General features: G+C 40.4%; 1 protein-coding gene across 1 annotated transcript in view; it reads left to right on the top strand.

Moving 5' to 3' along the window:
- Positions 1 to 5,830: 5,830 nt before the first annotated feature.
- The window catches only part of CGRRF1 (cell growth regulator with ring finger domain 1), a 59,487-nt gene continuing 38,936 nt past the window's right edge, over positions 5,831 to 26,381 (top strand). Inside the window, 2 exon segments of the mRNA XM_017873640.1 lie at positions 5,831 to 6,078; positions 20,682 to 20,821. Coding sequence (XP_017729129.1) covers positions 5,975 to 6,078; positions 20,682 to 20,821 — 244 coding nt within the window. The 5' untranslated portion in view covers positions 5,831 to 5,974.

Here is a 26,381-nt window from a genome sequence, read left to right on the forward strand (position 1 = left end):
GGCTATGGGTTGTCAGTGTCCTCAGTGCTTCTGGGCTATGCCCTTGTTCACACTGACAAGGGGGTATTGGAGTGTTATAGGGTCATGGAGAAGATCTTCAATTATCAATTATAGGTTTTAAATTTACCCTGGCTTTTAAGGGAATAGGGTACACTTTTTTCTTTACTACTTCCATCTCTTTCTCTGACTTCTTTGCCTCCCTCTTTCTGACTCCCTCTTTGTCTCTGTCTCTTTCCTTTCTGCTGGTCTTTCCCTGCCTTGCTAGCCGCTTATGCTGCTGTTCTCTCCTCTCCTTCCCCTTTCTGATGGCTTTGGCAGTGTAAGACAGCCACCTCCTTGGGTTTTTGCACCGAGTGCAATAACTCCATGATTTCCTTGTGGTATTTAATGGGGGTTCCCCCAGAGGTTAGGAACTCCCTTTCTTTCCATACTGCAGCATGGGCATGTAGGACAAGATAAGCATACTTGCTATCTGTATACACATTTATTCTTTTTCCCTTTCCCAGTTCTAAGGCTCGGGTAAGCACCACTAGTTCTGGTAACTGGACACTTGGCCCTGGAGGAAGAGGCTTACTTTCAAGTACGGTTACATCACTAACTACGGCATAACCTGCCCTTTGTATCCCATTCTCCACAAATCAACTTCCATCGGTATATAGGTTAAGGTCAGGATTAGCTAAGGGGACTTCTAAGAGATCATCTCAAGCGGCATAAGTCTGCTATAATTTGTTGGCAGACATGCTTGATTGGTTCCCCATCCTCTGGGAGAAAAGTGGCAGGGTTGAGGGCCATGCACATACATATTTGAAGCACCGGTCCCCAAGGAGTAGTGCCTGGTATCTAAACAGGCGGTTGTCTGATAGCCATAAACTGCCTTTGGCACCTAGTATGCCATTTACAACATGAGTAGTCCAGAGATCGAGATCATTTCCTTATATTATTTTGATAGCCTCTGACAGTAAGATGGACACTGTCGCAACTACCCTTAAAACAGTGAGGCCAGCCTTTTGCTACTACATCAATTTCCTTGCTTATGTATGCCACTGGTTGTGGGGTTGTCCTGCGAGTCTGAGTAAGGACTCCAAGAGCTATCCCTGCTCTCTCTGTGACATACAAAGAAAAGTTTCATCCTATGGGAAGGTTTAAGGCCGGAGCTTGAGTTTGTTCCCTCCAGTGCCCAGACTTCAGGGTTGTTTCACTCCTCCAGTAGGGGACAACAAATGGGTAACTTGTTCCCCATATTCATGTAGATAATAGCTCAAGCTTTGGCTAATATGTCCCTCCCTAATAAGGGTGTGGGACTTTTAGGCATAACAAGAAAGGCATGTGGAAAGAGCAAAGTCTCCCAATTACAACTGAGGTGGCGGGAGAAATACCTGGTTACAGGCTGTGCCAGGATTCCTCGGATGGTAACAGACCTTAAGGACAGTTGTCCGGGACAGGAGATTAACACTGAGAAGGCCGCGCCAGTGTCCAGGAGGAAGTCAATTTCCTGGCCTTCAATGGTTAAACGTACTCAGGGCTCAGTGAGGGTGATGACATGAGCTGGTGCTTGCCCCGGGCACCCTCAGTCCTGTTGTTGGATCATCCGGTTGGGGGTTTCTGACCCAGAGAACCATTGCACTCTGGGGCAGTGCACCTTCCAGTGATTGCCTCAGCATAGCAGACATGGACAAGGGGGCAGCTTGTTTCCTGTTTTTTTAAAAGTGTCCTTGCAAACCACACTGATAACAAGCCCGACCGGGTGATTGGCCTGCTCCATTTTCTGTCCTCTCTGAACCCCAAGGTTTGTTTGTCTGAGCGCCATGACTAAGGCTGCAGCCTTTTCCTGATCGTTCCTTTCCTTTTGGGCCTGTTCCTCTTGGTCCCTATTATAGAACACCGAGGTTGCCAGGTTTAATAATGCCTCTAGATGTTGTTCAGGGCCCAGGGGTTGCTTTTAGAGCTTTCTCCTGATATCTGCGGCTGCTTGGGTAATAAACTTATCTTTTAGGATCAGTTGACCCTCTAGTGAGTTGGGTGACAGGGGAGTATGTTTTCTTAAGGCCTCCCATAGCCGGTTGAGGAAGGCAAAAGGATTATCTTCCTTTCCCTGAGTTATGACAGATATCATTGAATAATTCATGGGCTTTTTCCTAATTCTCCTTAATCCTTCTAGAACACAGGTCAACAGATGTTTACGACTCCAGTCCCCATGATCTGAGTTGAGGTCCCAGTGGGGATCCATACTGGGGATGGCTTGCTGACTGGTAGGGAATTTGTCCCTTTCTTCAGCTGTCATTCTATCATTTACTTAAGATAACAGGTATCTCCAAACTCTCGGGCTGCAGCTAAAACCACATTCTTTTCATTAAAGGCCAGGGTTTGACTTACCAATAGCATGACATCTCTCCAAGTGAGATAGAAGGTTTGCCCTAGACCCTGTAGGACATCTATGTACCTATCAGGATCATCTGAAAACTTCCCCAGGTCTGCCCTGATCTGCTTTAAATCAGAGAGGGAGAAAAGGACACGTACCGGGTTGGGCCAAATTCCCCTGCCCCTACAGCTTGAAGGGGACATAACTGATAGCTGGGGGGTTTTTGTGGTCCTTTGGAGATTTTTTTGCTGATTTCCTTGTGGGCGGGGGAGACTAGAAGAGGCTTATCATTAATAGGAATGAGAGCTATAAGGATGCTAGGATATGGGGGTAAGCTGAAAGGTCCTCCTGTAGAATATAAATTGCAAGCTGTGCATAGCTGTGTGTTCTCCTTCAATGAAAAGAAAGCTTGGACATAAGGTATTTCACTCCATTTGCCTTCCTTCTTACAGAAAAGGTCAAGCTGCAGGATAGTATTGTAATTTCTACTTCCCTCAGGTGGCCATTTTTCCCCATCAGAGAAAGAATATTGGGGCCAAGCCATAGTGCAGAAAAAAAAAAATGAGCCGCCTTTTTTTCGGGGTTTTCGGGTCATATTGGTCCCAGTGCCTTAGGATGCATTTCAAGGGTGCACCTGTTGATGCCTGAGTGTTTCCCATCTGAAAGGCAAAACCGCCTGTGGTTTTGCTTTGTTTATTTCTCCCCCTGCCCAAGAACCCTAGACCACAAGGAGGACCAAGAAAAATCGCATTTAGTGGCCCTTCCCGACGCATTCTCGAAAACCTGTTAGAGTCCTAAGCATTCTCCTGTTAGTATTGGGACTTTACCTGTGTCACCCAAAAATGAAGTGGAGGGCCATACCCTGAGGGAGGGAAGGAATCTCCGGTGTTGGAAGAGTGATGCCTTTTGTCCTCACTTACATGAATACGAAGTATACAATTTTTGAGGCTCCCCATATCCTAGCTTCAGGAATAGCTTTTGTTAGGCCTGCTTGTCTGAGGAGGGATCCTAAAATTCCAGATCCTAAAATCCCACCTACAATGGGGCTTTGGGCAAAAATTATGTCTTTCTGATTGGCAAGCCTGGGTGCCTAAAGAAGGTAACAGAGTCCTAAAGTTTATACTAGAAATCATTCTTATAGGAGAAACTAGAAAATCACCAGAGACAGGGAATGGTTTTTAGAAGCGGGACGAGCCTTGGAGAAGAGGCAAGAGGAAGTTTGTCTGACAGGCATTAGGACCCAGGAGACAAGGGTCAGGATAGATAGGATAGATGGGCCAGTCTGGCTTGGGCAACATGACTTTCAGAGTTCTGCTCATGGTCACAGGGGTAGTTAGAGAGCCCTTTCCCATAAAGCCTGATACCCATGTCTTGAGTCCGACGGCCACGCTAGTCGCTTTTAACTGGCCGACAGGTGCTCGGTATTTAGCCCCCGAATTCTAAGGAAAAATAGGACAGAAGAGCAAGCGAAAGCGGTATGATGGTGCTCACCGCTTGGTGATGGTCGATAGTCCCTTTGTGGTCGCCAAAATGTGTCTGGAATTGGTTCCTTCTGGTGGGTTCTTGGTCTCACTGAATTCAAGAATGAAGTCGCAGACCCTTGTGGTGTCACAGCTCTTAAAGATGGCGTGTCCAGCGTTTGTTCCTTCAGATGTTCAGATGTGTCCAGAGTTTCGGTTCGTGGTCTCGCTGACTTTAGGAATGAAGTGGCAGACCTTCGCAGTAAGTGTTATAGCTCTTAAAGGTGGCACATCCAGAGTCGTTTTTTCCTCCTGGTGGGTTCATGGTCTTAATAACTGAAGCCACAGACCCTTGCGGTGAGTGTTACAGCTCATAAAGGTAATGCAGACCCAAAGACTGAAGAGCAGCAAGATTCATTGTGAAGAACGAAAGAACACAGCTTCCACAGCACGGAAGGGAACCTAAATGGGTTGCCACTGCTAGAGCCAGTGGCTAGCCTTTAGTCCCTTATTTGGCCCCGCCCACATCCTGCTGATTGGTCCATTTTACAGAGCGCTGATTGGTCTATTTTACAGAGTGCTGATTGGTGCATTTTTACAGAGTGCAGATTGGTGCATTTACAAACCTTTAGCTAGACAAAGAGCACTGATTGGTGCGTTTAAATTCTCTAGCTAGACAGAAAAGTTCTCCAAGTCTCCACCTGACCCAGAGGCCCACCCTGTTTCACCTCTCAGTTCCACCTCTAGTAATTTATCCTAAGGAAATACTTTAGCTGTAGGGATGTTCACTGCAGTGTTACTTATAGCAATGAAAAAATTGTCCAACAATTGAAGGCTGATTAAACTATACACTTTCACAAATCCGATATGTAGTAATTAAAAATTGTATTGTGGAAGCAAACTTCTCAAACAGTGCTACTCCAGAGAATACGTGGTCATTTGCCAAGGAATATGTGAGGCCATAGGACAAACTTAGTTCATCTTTCTCAAGCACGAATTTTATTGGTGATTTGGGAGTGTGACAGAGGCTACTAGTTACCTGTCCCAATGTCCATTCTCTTTCTTCCTCAGTAACAAAACTCTTGATTTGTAGCAGGGTGTGTTGCTGCTCACGAATAATAAGACTACATATCCCCATTCTCCAATGTGACTAGATGTGGCTTTAGGATTAAATGCAAACCAATGAGGTGTCAATGAAGTGTTATGAAAGACTTTCAGGGAGGCCACCTTGATGGAGCTGACTCACAGGGTTGAGACAAGGGAGTGACCTTTTAGCTACTTTCTGTACTTTTAAAAAAGTTTCTGTGCAGTTAAAAAAGTTTTTAAAAAATTATTCTTAAAGTGGAAACAAATATAGGTTCAAATGTTTGGCTAATTCTAATTTGAGGATTACAAGAAGTGGAGAAAAAGAGGGGGATATGGGAGGAAGCGGATGCTTTATTTCTACGAGAATCTTGGATAAGCAATGCTGATTTTCCTCTAAGATTAAGTCCAATCTGAAAAGGCTGACAAGTCTCGTATAAATTGCTTGTGGTAGAGACTCCTTCTTTTGTGTTTTCACTGTGCCTATGGTTATTTCATTTTGTGCAACCCAAGATGCTCCCCCTTCTCCTTCTCCTCTTCCTCCTCCACCTCCTCCCAAATTTGCCTACTATATAATAGGCAGGGTTTCAGGATTTAGAAACGGTGCACGTGATTTCAGACTGTGCCTCTCTCTGACATCAGAAAACCTACATTGCCTAAGGCTGGGACAGAGTTGGCCCCAAAGTCTACTTAGAATTTGCCCGCGGCACAGCAATGACCACTGGGCCACAGAGCCTAGGATGCCCGCTGGGTACCAATCCTGGGAGTCAGGGGCGGTGCGAGTCGGGCCCCCCACCCCCGGTCTGCGTAGCCAATAGCTCGGGACGGGAGCGGGAGGGGCGTGGCGTGTCATGCAGGCGGTGCCGTGATTGGCACGCCGGCTCCCGCTGCCGGCGAGGGTGCCCTAAAGTCTATAGCTTGCGAGAACTCCAGGCGAGTGCGGACCTACAAAGTTTGTCCGCTCCGACGCACCGTAGTGGCTTTTACCCTGGCCGGGCGGGCTGGGCTCTGCCGGGGTGGGCTGGGCTGGGCTACGCGGCTTGAGCCTGGCTCTGTCCAGAGCGAGACCCTGATGGCTGCGGTGTTTCTGGTAACGCTTTATGAATACTCGCCACTTTTCTACATCGCGGTGGTCTTTACTTGCTTCGTCGTGACCACCGGTCTGGTATTGGGATGGTAAGTGTCCCAGGGGTGAGAGACGAAGGGGCGAACACCCCGGGAGTGGGGTCGCGACGACCTGCAGGGGGCACAGGAGCTGGAGGGCCGCGGGCCGGAGGACGTCGGGGATTCGGTGTCCCCAGGTGCCTAGGACTCCGACTTTCTCTGGAAGGAAAACAAAGTGGACCCTGCACCTGCGTCACTGCCCTGCATCACCGTGTGGTCCGCGTCGCTGGGGCATCTTGGGGTGGTACCGCATTGGAGTGTTTTACTCAGCTTTGTTTCTAGGCGATAAAGCAGCCAGGAAGGGCTTGGGCCTGGTGTTGAGAGAAAGTGCTTCTCTAGTAGGCTTCTGTGCTGGATTCGGGCCTACTGTGTGTCCAGGATGAGTCAGTCACCTGTGCTACAGTGCACAGACTGGATAGTAAGCGAGGTTAATGGTTGTGATTCTGACCTGAATGGAGCCCTTAGCCTCAGATCCTTCAGAGTAACTTGTAACTGAACTGTTACCGTTTGAGAATTTAATGGTTTCTATATACATTGCACACGTTTTGAAGTAATATTTTGTCGATAGAATTGTAAAATCATAATTTTAGAGCTGGAAGAGACCTTAGAAATAAGTTACACCGAAGGTAGACAGTTGCCTATTGGAGACAAGAGAATGGTCTGTCAGATAACCGCTGAGCGATTCTTCTAGCCTAGAGGTTCAATTTCTATTTTGAGGAGATGCTATTGTATCATGTTTAGACAAGCCTTGTAAATAACAGTGAGTCGAAACCGTGTAACTAGCCCACAACAGTTTTTCTAGGCCGCAGCCTCCGAAGTCCCTTTGAGAAGATAATAGTTACAAAAAGATCAAACAGCAGTTCTAAGTGGATAACTGCCATGGTCTGAGGTCAGAGAGGACTCAGTTGAAGAGAGACATGAGCTGGATTTTGGAGAATGAGCATCTTGAAAAATAAATGGAGTCAAATGTGTATAGTAGGGAATAAAAGGCATTTCAGAGAAGACAGCATCAACAGAGGGGCAGAGAACATGTTAGTGAATAAAGAAGGCTATGTAAAACGAGTTTTAAAATAGCCTTTGGTCACATATATGTGATTGCCTTAAAGAACACGGGCCCGTGTCAGTTTCTGAAAATATATGCCATCTTTAGGAAGTGATCGAAGTTTTAACAGGACCACACTGCTCCTCACCCTACCAGCAATACAGCGTAGAATTCCTTGCCTTGTATGTGGATGAGGATTGGAAATACCAGTTCCTTACATGTGGGGGTAAGATTGGAAAACAAAGACCAATCTTAACACAGTTGGTTATTCTTGACCTGTCAGATTTCATTGCTAATGTTCATTACACAAAAGTTTGTAATTGAAATTAGGAAGGTGTTGCCCATGTGGAAAAAGCAGTCTTAACACAAGATTTTTAAATGACTATAATGTTAGTGTTATTCTCTTAATGAAGCATAATTTTCCTCCACTAAGGAAAATAGTAGCTAGTTGATAATTACCTTATGTGCTTTAAATTTTATTTTAAATAGGCCAACTAGTTAGATATCTTAGATATCAGTCTTTAGTACTGGGAAGAGGATAGTCAGGAGCCTCATGTTTGTAGTGGTTAACAGACAGATTTTGGAGTCAGACAGACATAGGTTTAAATCCTGGCTCAGCCAGCTTTAAGACTTGGTTTGAACATTTAATAATTGCCAAATCACCCCATTTAGGTAAGACTTTTACAAGAGTGGAAGCCCATGTAATCATAGAACGTTTGGAAGTCTGAGCTAAGCACTGCTAAGGCCACAAGACCATGTAAATACCAGTCACTTCCATCCTAATTTAGGCCTAACCAGTCATCATGTGCCTAACACAACCCTTTTCTCCATCTGAGTTAGCTTTGCCCATGTAGATAAACTTTTTACTATGTTTTTTTGTGAACTTAAGCCACGGCCACATATTTATTGACTAGAAATGATGAAAACTTGGACACCATCTCAATCTATTAAAAACGTCTTTCTAATAGTACCCCATCAGAAGGGTAAACTAGTTACTATGCATGTTTTTCACCCTTGTCATTGTTTTGTTTTGTTTTAACCTCCCATAATACCATCCCTACTGTTCATGTGTTTTCTGTCATCGTTTTTCCCTTAGTACTGCTCTTGAGTTTTTCACTGTTTGCTTCCTTCCACTGTTGGCTATGTCCGCCTGCACTGTGTGGGAGTGGAGAAAGAACAGGAGCATATGATTATTGAAATTCCAATAGCAATAGCAAAGAAGCATGCAACTAGAAATATAGTATTTTTCTTTCACCATGTAGTGGTTTCTGTGATCTCTGATAGCTTTTGTCAGGCACTGAGCACAAAGAAGCCCAAAAGTCCATTTACATCCTTTAACAGTTTCAAATAATCAGGGACCATGACTCCAGTAGCTACTCCTGGCCTGCTCTTGACTACAGTTTATTAAGCTGTTGACCTCAACTTCATACCACCCCTCTGCTTTGTGAATCTAGGGCAGAACTCTAAACTACATTTCTTCTTTGCAAGCTGACTGCCTATGGGGCTTTGCCAACAAGGGAGGGAGGCTGGAAGGCTGGAAGGAGGATGAAGGGACTTGCTGCTTCCTGTTGATTCCTTTTCTTGTCTGTCACTTGCCACGATAGTGCCTCACTCTGGCATTAATACTTGGTCCCACTTGTTCCAGTTTATGCTTTCCTACTCTGCTAGAATCAGCCTTATGCACTCCCTTAAAGATACCAGTATCCTTTCCTCAGATCTGAGTCCTGAGCTCCACAGAGTCTCGCCTCCACATTTCTAAACTATAGTAAATTATCTTTATTCTCTTTTCTCTGTTCCCTTGTCCTAGGAGTGATAGCTGCTTCTTGCTGTTACTACGTCTTATCACATAAGTAGTAACTCAGTGTCCAGTTTTTGCCTTTTCAGTTCTTCAACATATGGTTAACATTTTTCATATGAAAATTCTCTTGATGTTGATGCTGGCAACTTTAAAATCAAATCAAATCTCTCTGTTAAAATAATGGATGCATTTTCAGATTCTTGCATGGACCCTGACTGATAAAGAAATTGTCACTAAGAATGGGATCCTGGTGAGAAAACTTTCAAAGATAGAATTTGGGGGTTGGTTTGGTAATTTCTTTAGCTCTTTGCCAATGGGAAATCATCTAAGTAACCCACAACATGTAGTGGCATCACAATCAAATTAATACATTTGGTTGACTGTGACAAAATTATTTCTGAAGCTGTGTGCTGGAGGACCAAGTGGCTAAAGTGCTTGACTGTTACGGCAGTAATGACTACAGGGACTGAGAAAGAAGTGAGATGGGTGCCTCTGTGTTCACTGGAGCACTAACAGAAAGAAAATGTCAAACTCAGGTCTTCAAAGCATTAGATCGGTCAAATCTTAGAGAATCAGAAAGTTTCTGTGGTTCTAAAGCACTTTATTTTGTGTAGCCACAGAAAGACTTGCTAAAAATTGAATATAGTTTTATTTTATTTTATTTTTGAGACAGTCTTGCTCTGTCGTCTGAGCTGGAGTGCAGTGGCATGATCTTGGCTCACTGCCTATAATCCCAGCACTTCGGGAGGCTGAGGCAGGAGGACTGCTTGAGCCCAGAAGTTCGAGACCAGCCTGGGAAATATGGCAAAACTCGGTCTCTACAAAAAATACAAAAATTAGCCAGGCATGGTGACAGGTGCCTGAACACAGTTTTAACTGCACTAGTAATAAAATTACCTGACCTTTGTCAGTGTCTCATTTAGAATATTGATTGGAAAGAAGTAGAACCCTGAGACTTGGAATGGGGACATCTACGTAGACGTGGACAGAGCTGAGAATCTTGAAAAAACTCCAGTCACTCTGAGCCTCCATTGTTGATAGAAGCTGCTTACTTTCCATGTGTGAGAAAATTAGCCTTCTCTTGCTTGAAGATCCTGTAATAACCTCACCTAGGGCAGTTGCTTTGCAAAGGGCTATCCACACTTAAGACCTGCCTCTATTATCTTGTCATGAGGCCCAGATCTCTGCATGCTGCCTAGTATAGGGACAAAATCTGATCTGACTGGAAATAGTCTGTCCTTGAAAAGAATTGCAAAATTTTGCTAACTTGTATCTGTGGTATCCTGGGGAATATATGTGAGGATGGATTGTAAGCCAGAGAATAGAATGTAACTCTAGATCAGATCATATTTATTGATCTGGGTATATTCTCAAGAAATTCTGCATCTAAAGCATTAACTCATACTTGTTTGGTTGCTTGAAACTTGGACTCATTGGTGATCTGTATTTTGTAATGTTGAGATTTCTGTTGTTGTTGTTGTTTTTAAACATTTAGGTTCAGAGGTACATGTGAAGGTTTGTTACATAGGTAAACTCGTGTCATGGGTTTGTTGTACAGATGATTTCATCACCCAGGTATTAATCCCAGTACCCAATAGTTATCTTTTCTGCTCCTCTTCCTCCTCCCAACTTCCACCCTCAAGTAGATCCCAGTATCTGTCGTTCCCTTCTTTGGGCTCATGAGTTCTCATCATTTAGCTCCCACTTAAAAGTGAGAACATGCCGTATTTGGCCATCTCTTCTAGGAGATGGAACAGAAATGTTTAGTGCCTTCCAATTTCCCTGTGAGTACTGCTTTATCAGCATTCCCCACATTTTGACACGTCTTCATTTTTATTTGGGCCATGATTTAAAATAATTTCCCTTTTGATTTTTTTCTTGACCTCTAAGTTATTTAGAAGTTTGTTATTTAGTTTCCAAATATTTGGAAATTTTAAAAATATATCTTATTGATTTATAATTTGATTCCATTGTGGTTAGCATACTTTTTATGATTTGACATCTTGTAAATTTATTGAGGCTTGTTTTATAATCCAAATATATTCTCTCTTTGGTAAATGTGCTAGTGCACTTAAAAATAACATATATTCTGCTATTTTTGGGTGAGACTTTTTTTTTTTTTTTTTTTTTGAGATGGAGTCTCGCTCTGTCACTAGGCTAGAGTGCAGTGGCACGATCTTGGCTCACTGCAACCTCCGCCTCCTGGATTCCAGCAATTCTTCTGCCTCAGCCTCCAGAGTAGCTGGGACTACAGGTGCGCACCACCGTGCCCAACTATTTTTTTTTTTTTAATTTTTAGTAGAGATAGGGTTTCATCATGTTGGCCAGGATGGTCTCGATCACTTGACCTCCACGATCCGCCCATGGCCTCCCGAAGTGCTGGGATTACAGGTGTGAGTCAACGTGCCCAGCCGGGCGAGATGTTTTATAAGTGTCAATTAAGTCAAATTGGTTGATAGTGTTATTCAAGTTTTTGATGTCCTTAATGATTTTCTATATATTGGAGCTATCAATTATTGAAGTGGTGGGGAGTATTATAATTTCTGACTATAATTGTGGATTTATCTGTTTCTCTTGGCAGTTGTATCAGTTTTTGCTTTATATTTTGAAGTTCTATTAATAGGTTCATAAACATTTAGGATTATTTTGTGTGCATGATGAATTGACCCTTATATCACTCTGAAATGGACCTCTTTGATCCTGGTAATAGTCTTTGCTCTGAGATCTAGTTTGGTATTAATGAAGCCACTTCAGCTTTCTTTTGTTTAGTGTTAGCAGATACATCTTTTTTTCATCCTTTTACTTGTAAACACTTTTTGTCTTTTTATTTAAAGTGGGTTTCTTGTATGCACCATATAGCTAGGTCTTATGTTTTTATCCAATCTGATAATCTTTGCCTTTTAACTAGGGAGTTTAAAACATTTACATTTAATGTGATTATTGATATTGTTAGATTTGATTCCACCATCTTGCTATTCGTTTTTTGTTTGTTTTGTCTGTTCTTTGTTTCTTTTCCCCTCTTTTATTTTGCTAGTCTGTTTTTTGTTTCTTTTTCCCCTTTGTTCAGCCCTCATTTGCATTAGTTAAATAATTTATGTGATTCCATTTTTATCTCCTTTGTTGGTTTATTAGCAATAACTTTTTTTAGTGGTTGCTTTAAAGTTTATTATGTGTCTCTAACTTATCACCATCTACCTTCAGGTCATATTTTAAAGAGATATAAGAAAAGCATTATAATTCCTCACGTAGTTACCATTTCACTGCTATGTATTTCTTTGTATCAATCCAGATTTTGTTTGGTATCATTTTCTTCCCAAGGCATACTTTAATTTTCTTGTTGTCCAAGTCTGTTGGTGATGAATTCTTTTAGCTTTTGTTATGTTTGACAAAGTCTTTATTTTGCTTTGGAAAATATAGGTGTAGAATTCTAGATTGACAAGTTTTTTTCCTTTTAGTTCTTTAAAGATATTCTGCCTTCCATTACTTCTTATTAATATTTAAAAGCTGTCATTCTTATCTTTGTTCCGCTATGTGTAGTATATCTTTTTTTCCTTTTCTTTGGCTACTGTAGCGTATCTTCTTTCTTTTCTTAGGATTTTCTCTTTATTACTGGTTTTAAGCAATTTGATTATTATGTACCTTAGGTAATTTTCTTTGTTTCTTGTGCTTGGAGCTCATTGAGATTCTTGGGTCTGTAGGTTTTCAGTTTTCAACATGTTGGGGAAGGTTTTGGCCATTATGTGTTCAAATACTTTATCTGTCCTCTGCAAACTTCAGTGATATGTTAAGACTTAAGTTACATGGCTGCCTAAAAGTTGGCTTACTGATGCTTTTGTTGTTGTTGTTCAGTCTTTTCCTTTCTGTGTTTCAATTTCAGTACTTTTATTATGTTGTCTTCAAGATTACTAATCTTTTGTTGTGCATTATCTAATCTGCTGTTAATCTCATCCACTATATTTTAATCTAAAACATTATCTTTTCATCTCTAAATATTGATTTAGGCCTTTTAAATATCTTCCATGCCTCTATATCATATGTGCAGTCATTACTTTTCTTCTGAAACATATAGAATATAGTTCTAGGAGCTATTTTATATCCTTTTCTACTAATTCAAGTATCTGTATGATTTCTGGATCTATTTCTATAGAGTTTTGCTCCTCATTGTGGGTAATATTTTCCTGCTTCTTTGCATGCCTGTTAATTTTTTTTTAATCAGATGCTATACATTGTGAATTTTACCTTACTAGGTGCTGGATATTTTGTATTCCTCTAAATATTCTTGAGCTTTATTCTGGGTCACTGTTAAGTTACTCAGAAATAGTTTAGTCTGTTAGAGGCTTGCTTTTCAGCTTTGTTAGGCAGGACAGAGCAGTCTTACCCAACTCTTATAAAATCAGAGTCATCGAAAGTGAATTTTATTCCATTTGTTAATTTTATTGGTTGTCTCTCAGTGTTAGACTTGTGTGTTTTGAAACTTTAGTTTTCAACCTAAATTTTAGTGGAAGATTTGTTTTGTTTTGTTATTTTCTCCCTTTGTTATCACCCTCACTGTTTATCCACTTTACAATTATTATTATTTCTTTTAGTTGAGCATTTTATTTTATTTTATTTTTTCCTTCAACTTTTAAGTTCTGGGGTACATGTGCAGGGTGTGCAGGTTTGTTACATAGGTAAATGTGTGCCATGGTGGTTTGCTGCACAGATCAAACAGTCACCTTGATATTAAGCCCAGCATCCATTAGCTATTCTTGATGCTCTCCCTCCCCAACTCCCACCCTGACGGGCCCCAGTCTGTGTTGTTTCCCCTCCATGTGTCCATGTGTTCTCACTGTTCAGCTCCCACTTATAAGTGAGAACGTGCAATGTTTGGTTTTCTGTTCTTGCGTTAGTTTGCTGAGGATAACGACTCCCAGCTTCATCCATTTTCCTGCAAAGGACATGACCTTGTTCCTTTTATGGCTGCATAGTATTCCGTGGTGTTTATGTACCACATTTTCTTAATTCAGTCTATCACTGATGGGCATTTGGGTTGATTCCATGTCTTTGCTATTGTGAATAGTGCTGCAATAAATATATGCATGCATGTATCTTTATAATAGAATGATTTATATTCCTTTGGGTATATACTCAGTAATGGGATTGCTGGGTCAAATGGTATTTCTGCCTCTAGATCTTTGAGGAATTGCCATACTGTCTTCCACAATAGTTGAACTAATTTATATTCCCACCAACAGTGCAAAAGTGTTTCTTTTAGGCCAGATGCAGTGGCTCATGCCTGTAATCCCAGCACTTTGGGAGGCCAAGGCAGGCAGATCACCTGAGGTTGGGAGTTTGAGACCAGCCTGACCAACATGGAGAAACCCAGTCGCTACTAAAAATATATAAAAAAAAAAAAACTAGCCAGGCGTGGGGGTACATTAGTTAAATAATTTATGTGATTCCATTTTTATCTCCTTTGTTGGTTTATTAGCAATAACTTTTTTTAGTGGTTGCTTTAAAGTTTATTATGTGTCTCTAACTTATCACCATCTACCTTCAGGTCATATTTTAAAGAGATATAAGAAAAGCATTATAATTCCTCACGTAGTTACCATTTCACTGCTATGTATTTCTTTGTATCAATCCAGATTTTTGTTTGGTATCATTTTTCTTCCCAAGGCATACTTTAATTTTTCTTGTTGTCCAAGTCTGTTGGTGATGAATTCTTTTAGCTTTTGTTATGTTTGACAAAGTCTTTATTTTGCTTTGGAAAAATATAGGTGTAGAATTCTAGATTGACAAGTTTTTTTCCTTTTAGTTCTTTAAAGATATTCTGCCTTCCATTACTTCTTATTAATATTTAAAAGCTGTCATTCTTATCTTTGTTCCGCTATGTGTAGTATATCTTTTTTTCCTTTTCTTTGGCTACTGTAGCGTATCTTCTTTCTTTTTCTTAGGATTTTCTCTTTATTACTGGTTTTAAGCAATTTGATTATTATGTACCTTAGGTAATTTTCTTTGTTTCTTGTGCTTGGAGCTCATTGAGATTCTTGGGTCTGTAGGTTTTCAGTTTTCAACATGTTGGGGAAGGTTTTGGCCATTATGTGTTCAAATACTTTATCTGTCCTCTGCAAACTTCAGTGATATGTTAAGACTTAAGTTACATGGCTGCCTAAAAGTTGGCTTACTGATGCTTTTTGTTGTTGTTGTTCAGTCTTTTTCCTTTCTGTGTTTCAATTTCAGTACTTTTTATTATGTTGTCTTCAAGATTACTAATCTTTTGTTGTGCATTATCTAATCTGCTGTTAATCTCATCCACTATATTTTTAATCTAAAACATTATCTTTTTCATCTCTAAATATTGATTTAGGCCTTTTAAATATCTTCCATGCCTCTATATCATATGTGCAGTCATTACTTTTCTTCTGAAACATATAGAATATAGTTCTAGGAGCTATTTTTATATCCTTTTCTACTAATTCAAGTATCTGTATGATTTCTGGATCTATTTCTATAGAGTTTTGCTCCTCATTGTGGGTAATATTTTCCTGCTTCTTTGCATGCCTGTTAATTTTTTTTTAATCAGATGCTATACATTGTGAATTTTACCTTACTAGGTGCTGGATATTTTTGTATTCCTCTAAATATTCTTGAGCTTTATTCTGGGTCACTGTTAAGTTACTCAGAAATAGTTTAGTCTGTTAGAGGCTTGCTTTTCAGCTTTGTTAGGCAGGACAGAGCAGTCTTACCCAACTCTTATAAAATCAGAGTCATCGAAAGTGAATTTTTATTCCATTTGTTAATTTTATTGGTTGTCTCTCAGTGTTAGACTTGTGTGTTTTGAAACTTTAGTTTTCAACCTAAATTTTAGTGGAAGATTTGTTTTGTTTTGTTATTTTTCTCCCTTTGTTATCACCCTCACTGTTTATCCACTTTACAATTATTATTATTTCTTTTTAGTTGAGCATTTTATTTTATTTTATTTTTTCCTTCAACTTTTAAGTTCTGGGGTACATGTGCAGGGTGTGCAGGTTTGTTACATAGGTAAATGTGTGCCATGGTGGTTTGCTGCACAGATCAAACAGTCACCTTGATATTAAGCCCAGCATCCATTAGCTATTCTTGATGCTCTCCCTCCCCCAACTCCCACCCTGACGGGCCCCAGTCTGTGTTGTTTCCCCTCCATGTGTCCATGTGTTCTCACTGTTCAGCTCCCACTTATAAGTGAGAACGTGCAATGTTTGGTTTTCTGTTCTTGCGTTAGTTTGCTGAGGATAACGACTCCCAGCTTCATCCATTTTCCTGCAAAGGACATGACCTTGTTCCTTTTTATGGCTGCATAGTATTCCGTGGTGTTTATGTACCACATTTTCTTAATTCAGTCTATCACTGATGGGCATTTGGGTTGATTCCATGTCTTTGCTATTGTGAATAGTGCTGCAATAAATATATGCATGCATGTATCTTTATAATAGAATGATTTATATTCCTTTGGGTATATACTCAGTAATGGGATTGCTGGGTCAAATGGTATTTCTGCCTCTAGATCTTTGAGGAATTGCCATACTGTCTTCCACAATAGTTGAACTAATTTATATTCCCACCAACAGTGCAAAAGTGTTTCTTTTAGGCCAGATGCAGTGGCTCATGCCTGTAATCCCAGCACTTTGGGAGGCCAAGGCAGGCAGATCACCTGAGGTTGGGAGTTTGAGACCAGCCTGACCAACATGGAGAAACCCAGTCGCTACTAAAAATATATAAAAAAAAAAAAACTAGCCAGGCGTGGTGGTACATGCCTGGAATCCCAGCTACTTGGGAGGCTGAGGCAGGAGAATTGCTTGAACCTGAGAGGTGGAGGTTGCGGTGAGCTGAGATCGTGCCATTGCACTCCATCCTGGGCAACAAGAGCGAAACTCGGTCTCAGAAAAAAAAAAAAAAAGGTATTTATTTTTCTCCATAACTTTGCCAGAATCTGTTGTTTCTAGATTTTTGAAAAATAATCGTCATTCTGACTGGCATGAAATTGTATCTCATTGTGGTTTTGATTTGCATTTCTCTAATGATCAGAGTGATGTTGAGCTGTTTTTCATATGTTTGTTGACTGCATGAATGTCTTCTTTTGAAAAGTGTCTGTTCATGTCCTTTGCCCACTTTTTAATGGGGTTGTTTGTTTCTTGTAAATTTGTTTGAGTTCCTTATAGACTCTGGATATTAGACCTTTGTCAGATGGATAGATTGCAAAAACATTTTATAGTTATTTATACCCAGATTCCTAGACCTCCAGTACAGGACTAGGTTTTTGTTTTTTGTTTTGTTTTGTTTTTGAGACGGAGTTTCACTCTTGTTGCCCAGGCTGAAGTACAATGGCATGATCTTGGCTCACTGCAACCTCTGCCTCCTAGGTTCAAGCGATTCTCCTGCCTCAGCCTCCCAAGTAGCTGGGATTCCAGGCATGTACCACCACGCCTGGCTAGTTTTTTTGTATTTTTAGTAGAGATGGGGTTTCTCCATGTTGTTCAAGCTGGTCTTGAACTCCCGACCTCAGGTGATCGGCCCACTCGGCCTCCCAAAGTGTTGGGATTACAGGCGTGAGCTATTGTGCCTGGCCTTTTTTTTTTTTTTTTTTTTTTGAGACAGAATCTCTCTGTGTAGCCCAGGCTGGAGTGCAGTGGCACAGTCTCTGCTTACTGCAGTCTTGACCCCCCAGGCTCAAGCAATCCTTCCACCTCAGCCTCTTACGTAGCTGGGACCACAGGTGTATACCACCATGCCTGGTTAATTTTCTATTTTCTTTTTTTTTTGTAGAGATGGAGTCTCACTATTGTTGCCCAGGCTGGTGTCAAACTCCTGGGCTCAAGCATTCCTCCCTCCTCAGCCTCCGAAAATTCTAGGATTATAAGCAGGAGCCAGTGCACCCAGCCTAGGACCAAGTCTTATAATGACAATTCTGCCTATATTAGTATCGACCTAATCCAGCTCCTGGTTCCAAGTTATAAACCTAGCTCTGGCCCTTGTCTGGAGTAGACAGCCTATGCTGGTCTCCTTAATACATGAAGGCTTTATTGCCACTGTCTGCTGCCAGACTGAGAACCATGAAACCATGGCATAGCCTTACTCATTACTTTATGTTTCTTTGCTTTTTTTGGATCCATAAAGGTATTCGTTCCCAGCATTTTATTATAAAAATTTTCAAACATACAGAATACTAGAAAGAATTACACAGTGAACACACATGTGCCCATCACTTAGATTCTACCATCAGCATTTTATTGTAATTTCTCCATTACATATCTGTCCACATTAATCCACTCGTGTATCCACACATTGGTCTATCTTCTTTCATGATGCCCTTCAAAGTAAGTTGTACTCTTCACCTGTAAGTTCTAAAACATTACATATTACTGACTAGAGTTCAGTGTTTGTTTTTGTTTATAGTTTCTTGAAGTAACATTTACATATAAGATATACAAATCTTTTTATTTATTTATTTATTTATTTATTTTGAGATGGAGTCTCACTCTGTCGCTCAGGCTGGAGTGCAATAGTGTGATCTCGGCTCACTGCAAGCTCTGCCTCCCAGGTTCACGCCATTCTCCTGCCTCAGCCTCTCAAGTAGCTGGGACTGCAGGCACCCACCACCACATCTGGCTAATTTTTGTGTGTATGTGTATTTTAGAGACGGGGTTTCAGCATGTTAGCCAGGACGGTCTCGATCTCCTGACCTTGTGATCCGTCCGCCTCGGCCTCCCAAAGTGCTGGGATTACAGGTGTGAGCCACCGCACCTGGCCAAGATGTACAAATCTTCAGTGTACCATTTACCAAGTGTTACCAAACACATCATCTATACAACTTAAGCCTCTGTCAAGATACTGAACATTACCATCAATTTTCTTATGCTCTTTCCCAGTCAGTCCTACTCCTGTACTTCCAGAAGCAACCATTGTTCTTATTTTTATTTCTACCATAAATTTGTTGTGCCTGATCTAGAATTTTGTATTAGAGAAGCATACAGCATTTATTCTTTTGTGTAAGGCTTCTTTATGCATAGCACGATGTTTCTGAAATTTATCCATTTGGTTGTAGCAATAAGTTGTTCCTTTTCAGTGCTGAATACTTCTATTCTTTTGTTTAAATATACCACAGTTTGTTTACTCATTTCAGCGGGGTCTTTTTTTTCTTAAAGCATATGGGACTCAGGTATCTGTGGGGTCTCTTTAGTTTTTCTTTTTATTTTTTGTCTATCACTGATATGTGTTTGGAGAGAAGGGAGTGCATCAAATAGGCCCCTAACTGTGCTGTCTTAAACTAAAGTTTCCTAGTTTAACTGGTGTATATTAATTTTAGATTATTTTATGTAAATTGAGTAAACTAGCTGTTTTTTAATTTTTTTAGGAATTGAATTCAGCCCCTTTCATTTTCCTTTGAATTCTGTTCCATGTGCATTGTCAGAGTTTACATTTTTACATGAAATTTAAAAGTAGAAGCTATAGAAATGAAGAGCTATAGTTGGTGTTTTAAAAGTTCCATTATCCTGGCTGGGCGTGGTGGCTCATGCCTGTAATCCTAGCACTTTGGGAGGCTGAGGCGGGCAGATCACCTGAGGTCAGGAGTTCAAGAACAGCCTGGTCAATACAATAATGGCGAACCCCATCTCTACTAAAAATACAAAAATTAGCCAGGCTGGTGATGGGCGCCTGTAATCCCAGTTACTTGACGGAGGCTGGAGGCAGGATGAATCATTTGAATCCGGAGACAGAGGTTGTATTGTGAAGCCAAGATCGCGCCATTTGCACTCCAGCCTAGGCAATAAGTGAGAAACTCCATCTCAAAAAAAAAAAAAAAAAAAAGTTCTGTTGTCCCATAAGTCATATTAGTCTGCGTTTTTTTCGTTTTATTTTTTTAACAGATGGAATCTTGCTCTGTTGCCCAGGCTGGAGTCCAGTAGCACGATCTTGGCTCACTGCAACCTCTGCCTCCCGGGTTCAAGCGAGTCTCCTGCCTCAGCTTCCCAAGTAGCTGGGTCTACAGGTCCACGCCACCATGCCCAGCTAATTTTTGTATTTTTATTAATGATGGAGTTTCACTATGTTTTGGCCAGGCTGGTCTCGAACTCCTGACCTCAAGTGATCCTCCTGCCTTGGCCTCCCAAAGTGCTGGGATTACAGGCATGAGCCACCACACCCGGCCAATAGTCTGCCTCTTGAATATATATTTCTTTTTCACATTTAAAAAAATTCAGTAAGTTCATGTGTTTGCTATTATATTAAGTATAATTTATGTATAATCTCCATTCTCCTTTGTTGTTATCAACAGTGTTAACAATAGAACTCTTTGTTTTCAAGAATATGTTGATTCAGTCAGCTGAACAATACATAGTCCTTCCTTGATATCCAAGGGGGATTCATTCTAAGGTTCCTACCCCCATATTCTAGGATGCCTATGTCCCTTATATAACATTACATAGTAAAAATTATCTCTAGATTACTTATACCTAATAAAATGTAATACTGTGTAAATAGTTGTTATACTGTATTGCTTTTGAATTTGTATTATTTTTTATTGTTATTTTTTATTTTTCCCCCTGTCCCCAAATATTTTTGATGTGCAGTTGGTTGATACAGAGGGCCAACTGTTTTGCAGTTTTGTGGGATCTCTAAAATAACATAAATTGAGAAATTTAACCTCTTTTTCTGACACTTAATGCTAAAAGGAATAGCCAATGAAGCACAACAGATTTTACACATAACAAAGTTTCAACATTTGTTAAAATAATTTTATTTTTTACCTTTTTTTAGGTTTGGTTGGGATGTTCCAGTAATTCTGAGAAATTCAGAAGAGACTCAGTTCAGCACAAGAGTTTTCAAAAAGCAAATGAGACAAGTCAAGAATCCTTTTGGCTTAGAGATCACTAATCCGTCTTCAGCTTCAATTACAAGTTGGTGGCTATTTTCCAAAGATTTTCTCTCATTGTTTGCCCTCTTTTTTTAGCCCTTTTATTTTCTTTCTCTATTTCTTTTCCTTCATTAGACTTTTAACAAACATTTGTTGGGCAACTATTTTGTTTCAGGTGCTGTACTGTATATGACAGATATAAAGATAAGATTAAGAAGTTACAAACTTTACTCCTGAAGAATTTATCACCTAGTAAACAGAGGTAGATGTGTATACAAAGGAGCAGAATGAAGTATTACAGGTGTTAATAGTGAAGTCTGTTAGGACACTATGCCATTTTTATTGGTGTGTAGTAAAGTGAGAAATGATGTGTTATCTCTAAATACAGTTAATGTAAGGTTGCAAACCTTTTGAAGAACAATTGCCTTTTTTTTTTTTTTTGAGACAGTCTTACTCTGTCATCCAGGCTGGAGTGCAATGGCACAATGTCGGCTCACTACAGCTTCCACCTCCCAGGTTCAAGCGTTTCTCCTGCCTCAGCCTCCCAAGTCGCTGAGATTACAGGCGTGTGCCACCATGCCTGGCTAATTTTTGTTTTTTTAGTAGAGACTGTGTTTTACCATGTTGATCAGGCTGGTTTCAAACTGCTGACCTTAGATGATCCACCCACCTCGGCCTCCCAAAGTGCTGGGTTTACAGTTGTAAGCCACTGCACGTGGCCAGAATGATTGTCATTTAATCTGAAACTATGGTATTTTGGTAAAAATATTTTGATATAACATGTTATTCTGTAGATGGCAGTTGTTTGCTTTTGTACTTGCTTGGAAAAATAAGTTGTCTGCAGGACCATATAGGAACCATTAGAATTGTAAAGAAAGAGATGGTTAAATTTGTTAAGGTGAAGAGGCATATTCAGGAAAGCCTTCATAAAAAAGAATATGCTGGATCTGTCTTATTTTTTTTTTCTTCATTCCTCCTTTTTTTTTTTTTTTTTTTTTTGAGTAAGAAAATCTTGAAAGATAAGTGTTTACCTCTTGGGTGAGAAGTGGAGTGATACATTAAAGAAACAGTAGTTATGGCTAAAGCATAGGATGGGACAGGTAAGAGAGGAGTCTAAGAAGACTCAGGTTCTTCCTGTGGGTACTCCATAGCCAGATCCTTTTACAAAATGAAGAGTACGGAAAGAATAGCAAGTTTCAGAAGAAAGGCAATGAATTCAGTTTTGAACTTTTGGACTTTGAAATTCTTTTGTGACAGTTCAATAGAAATAAAGAGTAGGCAGTTCTAGATACAGTTCTGTAGCTTTTTTTCTGGACCGAGACCCTGTCCCTTCTATACTTGCTTACATTTCAGGTTTCTTGAAAACAAATAAACCAGATCTTTCTCTGCTTTTCATCCTATTCTAGCTACTGCCGTATTTCTCTTCTTCCCCTCACAGCCAGCTTCTTAGAAGCTGTTTGCATTTGCCTTCTGTTAGCCTGCTTCTTTCTTACTCTTCAGTGCAGTGCAGTGCAGTCTGACTTTTCCCTGTATCCCTTTACTGAAATGGCTTTCTACGACTTCTGCCCTGCACTTTCGACCCCCAGCAGTCATAAAATCCAGTGGGAGTCTTTCAGGGCTGAGTTAATGCTCTCTCTCTAGTATTTTACAGAGCTGACCTTCCTTTGCAATATCCTGCTCCCTTGCGTCTATGGACCATTCTTGTCTATTCATCCTTCCTGCCTCTAACTCTCAGAATCTAATAACTGGTCAGAAGTCAGTTTACTTAGTCAATATAGATCATCAGGCTTAAGTAAATCTTGATTTGTAAGGAAAAATATATGTTGGTTTTCTTGTTTGTTTGTTTGTTTGTTTGTTTTTTGAGTCAGGATCTTGCTCTTCCACCCAGGCTGGAATGCAGTAGTGTGATCATAGTTCACTGCAGCCCCAACACCCTGGACTCAAGTGGTCCTCCTGCCTCAGCCTCCCGAGTAGCTGGGACTACAGGTGTGCATGACCATGCCTGGCTAAATTTAAAAAAAAAAAAAATTTTTTGTGGGGATGGGGTCTTGCTGTGTTACCCAGGCTGGTCTCAAACTCCTGGCCTCAAGCAGTCCTTCTGCCCCAGGCTCACAAAGTGCTGGGATTACAGGCGTGACCCACTGTTCTTGGCCCCCAAAATTACAGAATTTCTTATTCATCCTCTTAAGCTGTAAATACTATTACCCTGTGAATTGATGGAAACTAGGATCTCGGCCACTCCTCTCCCCACTCCATCCCTGTAATAGATAACAGTTCATTCTGACATTTTTTCACGTGGGAAAACCAAATTTTAAGATATGACACAGAGAAAACTAATTTGTTTAAAAGGTAGTTGGTTGTGCATGCCTGATTACTGATTAAAGTGTACACCCAGCTACCAGCTGCTCAAGAGGATAAGGTGGGAGGATCGCTTGAGTCCGCAAGGTCGAAGTTGCAGTAAGCTGTGATCACACCACTTCACTTCAGCCTGGGTGACAGAGTGAGACTCTGTCTCAAAAAATAAAATAAAAAATAAAGTGTACAGAATAGTGGTGGTTCAATAACCTCCCACCTCTGTGGCCATAGGCTAGAACCTGCTACAATGTCACATCTGGCTCTTGAGCAGGACCCACAATGAAACACCTACCTGCTGCAAGGCCTTCCTTCCTGCAGTACAGTTCCACAGGTCTGAAACTACACTGAAAAACTAAGAAGAGCTGATACATTATGAGCAAAACACAGGGCACTTGTGAGGCAGAAAGTGTGAGGAAATCCATCAATCTGCTTTTCAGGCAGAAATAGTCACAAATAGAGCCAGTCCTGCAAATGTTTGAGGCAAATGAAAAGTTAGCCAGTAAGTAGCCCTCTTAGCTATGCCTGCACACTAGGTGCTAACCAACAGTGGCGTTACTGAAGTCATGAAAAATTCTTTAAATGTGCGGACGTACAGCATGAATACTGAAATATTTTAATTTTTAAAATACCAATGCATATCATTTATTATCTTCCTCGTATGGGGAAATAAAGAGAAGGATTTTGATAGGAATTATACTTAGCAGAGTAAAATTCATTTGTTTAAACTGTGGAAAAGTGGGTATCATTAAAGATGTCTACACAGAACATTAAAATAATACTGTAACAATATTTGTGACACTTAAAAAAGTTATTTCATTTGGTGTATAGATAGTTTAAAAATCTTTTTTTCACCACTGTACCCAAACTGACATATAGCAGAGAAGAGTGAATAATCTAGGGACCTGATTTAACTTGAAAATCAACCAGAGGCGGCACGTGGTGGCTCATGCTTGTAATCCTAGTACTCTGGGAGGCTGAGACGGGTGGATCCTCGAGTCCAGGAGTTCAAGACCAGCTGGCCAACGTGACAAAACCTCATCTCTACTAAAAATACAAAAATTAGCTGGGCGTGGTTGCACATACCTGTTAGTGCCAGCTACTCGGGAGGCTTAGGCTGGGGGATTGCTTAAGTCTGGCAGGTTAAGACTGCAGTGAGCTAACGCCACTGCACTTCAGCCTGGGCAACAGAGTGAGACCCTGTCTCAAAAAACAAAAACAACACACGTGCTTTTATTTATATTTAAGATTTTATTTTATTTATTTATTTGTTTTTGAGACGGAGTCTCGCTCTCTTGCCCAGGCTGGATTGCAGTGGTGCAATCTTGGCTCACTGCAACGTCTGCCTCCCGGGTTCAAGCAGTTCTCCTGCTTCAGCCTCCTGAGTAGCTAGGACTACAGGCGCCTGCCACCATGCCCAGCTAATTTTTTGTATTTTTAGTAGAGACAGCATTTCACTCTGTTACCCAGGATGGTCTCAATCTCTTGACCTCATGATCCGCCGGCCTTGGCCTCCCAAAGTGCTGCGATTACAGGCGTGAGCCACCGCGCCCTGGCCATACTTTAAAATTTATAATTTAAAAAAAAAGAAAACCAGAGAATCCATTTTAATCTTAGTCATTTAGTTCTGTTTACCTAGGGGTGGGTTGTTGGGATTTTGTTGTTGTTGTTATTATGTAATGATATATTTGGATTTGTGTTTCCATGTCTGCAATATAGAGTCTTTAATGAAATTGTAAATTAGGTACTCAGTATATATTAGTTGAGTTGAATTTGATTCAGAAATTCTGCTATCTTTTTGTAAATAGCTTCCTTATATTTTAGCTTATTTACCCTTTTTTTTTAACGTTAAAGCAAAAGGGTTAGGAAAAAAACACAATGTACAAGGCATGTTTGGAGGCGTTTGTGAACCTCCATTCCCTACAGCCTAACACTTTCATCTCCCAATACTCTGGCTTTATTATTCTCATGAATGATCTCCTTGTTTTTACACACAGGGATCTTCTTCTCTCACAGGGATCCTTCCTCAAGAAGGTTTGTGGCTTTTCCGCCCCATCGTTTCTCCCTTTTTAGTGGCGTAGCACATTTTCTACAGTCCTTATTTTTTCACTTTTTTGCAAGGCTGTCTCTTAAACACCGCTTTATTTGCTTGTTATAGATAGTCTGGGTGAGGACAGTTTGAGAGATGCCACACCCAGGTGCTTCACTTATTTTGATTCTGAATTTTCTGGTTTACAGCTGTGTCCCAATTTTGTTAAGGCTATTCATCTATTGATCTCAAATGATGTTGTGTGTGTACTGAGTTTTAGAAGCCAAAAAAAAAAATACATAAAATGGAAACTCTTTGCAAAAAAAAAAGTAGAAAAAGTAAAGGGAGAATAGTTTTGATGGGGTACTGACATTATCTTCTGATAGTGGAAATCATTACATTCTCCCCTCAGTTTATGTAATGGACAAGTTTGTAAAAGATTATGGAGAGTATAATTTTGTAGATTCTGTAGTTTTTTAAAATTAATTTCAGAGACATTTTAAAATCTGATTAATCTCCAATTGTCAAAGGTCTCTGATACTCTTCCCACTTTAATTAAGTATACAAAGTCTATAAACAAGTCTTTTAAGTAACTCTGGCTTTTTTTTCTTTTTACAAAGCAAGTAAACAGGGTAGTTTTGTATGTTCTGTAAGCTGTAAGTTGAGTTTTAAAAGGCTTATCCTTCCATTGTTCTTTTTTTTTTTTTTTTTTTTGAAGCAGGTTCTCACTCTGTCATCCAGGTGGGAGTGTAGTGGTGTGATCCTGGCTTACTGCAGCCGTGATCCTGCTACCTCAGCCTCCCAAGAAGCTAGGACCACAGGTGCATGCCACCATGCCCAGCTAATTTTTGTGTGTTTTGTAGAGACATAGTTTTGCCATGTTGGCCCAGGCTGGTCTCAAACTCCTGGCTCAAGCGATCCGCCCATCTTGGCCTCCCAAAGTGCTGGAATTACTGGCATGAAACACCACACCCAGCCTGTTCTTTTTTAATGTAAACAAACACATATATGGGTATCCATTCTTGTGAAATAAACAGTAGCATATATATTTAATTTTCTCTACCTTGCTTTTTTTTCATTTACTAATATATTCTGAAGATCATTTCATAATAGTATGTGCAGATATTCTGATATGCCTCAGTTCTTTTTTTTTTTTTTTTTTAAAAGAGACAGAGTCTCACCCTGTCGCGCAGGTTGTAGTGCAGTGGCACGATCTTGGCTC

The sequence above is a fragment of the Rhinopithecus bieti genome, unplaced genomic scaffold (genome assembly GCF_001698545.2).
Source record: "Rhinopithecus bieti isolate Rb0 unplaced genomic scaffold, ASM169854v2 scaffold_7985, whole genome shotgun sequence".
NCBI lineage: Eukaryota > Metazoa > Chordata > Mammalia > Primates > Cercopithecidae > Rhinopithecus > Rhinopithecus bieti.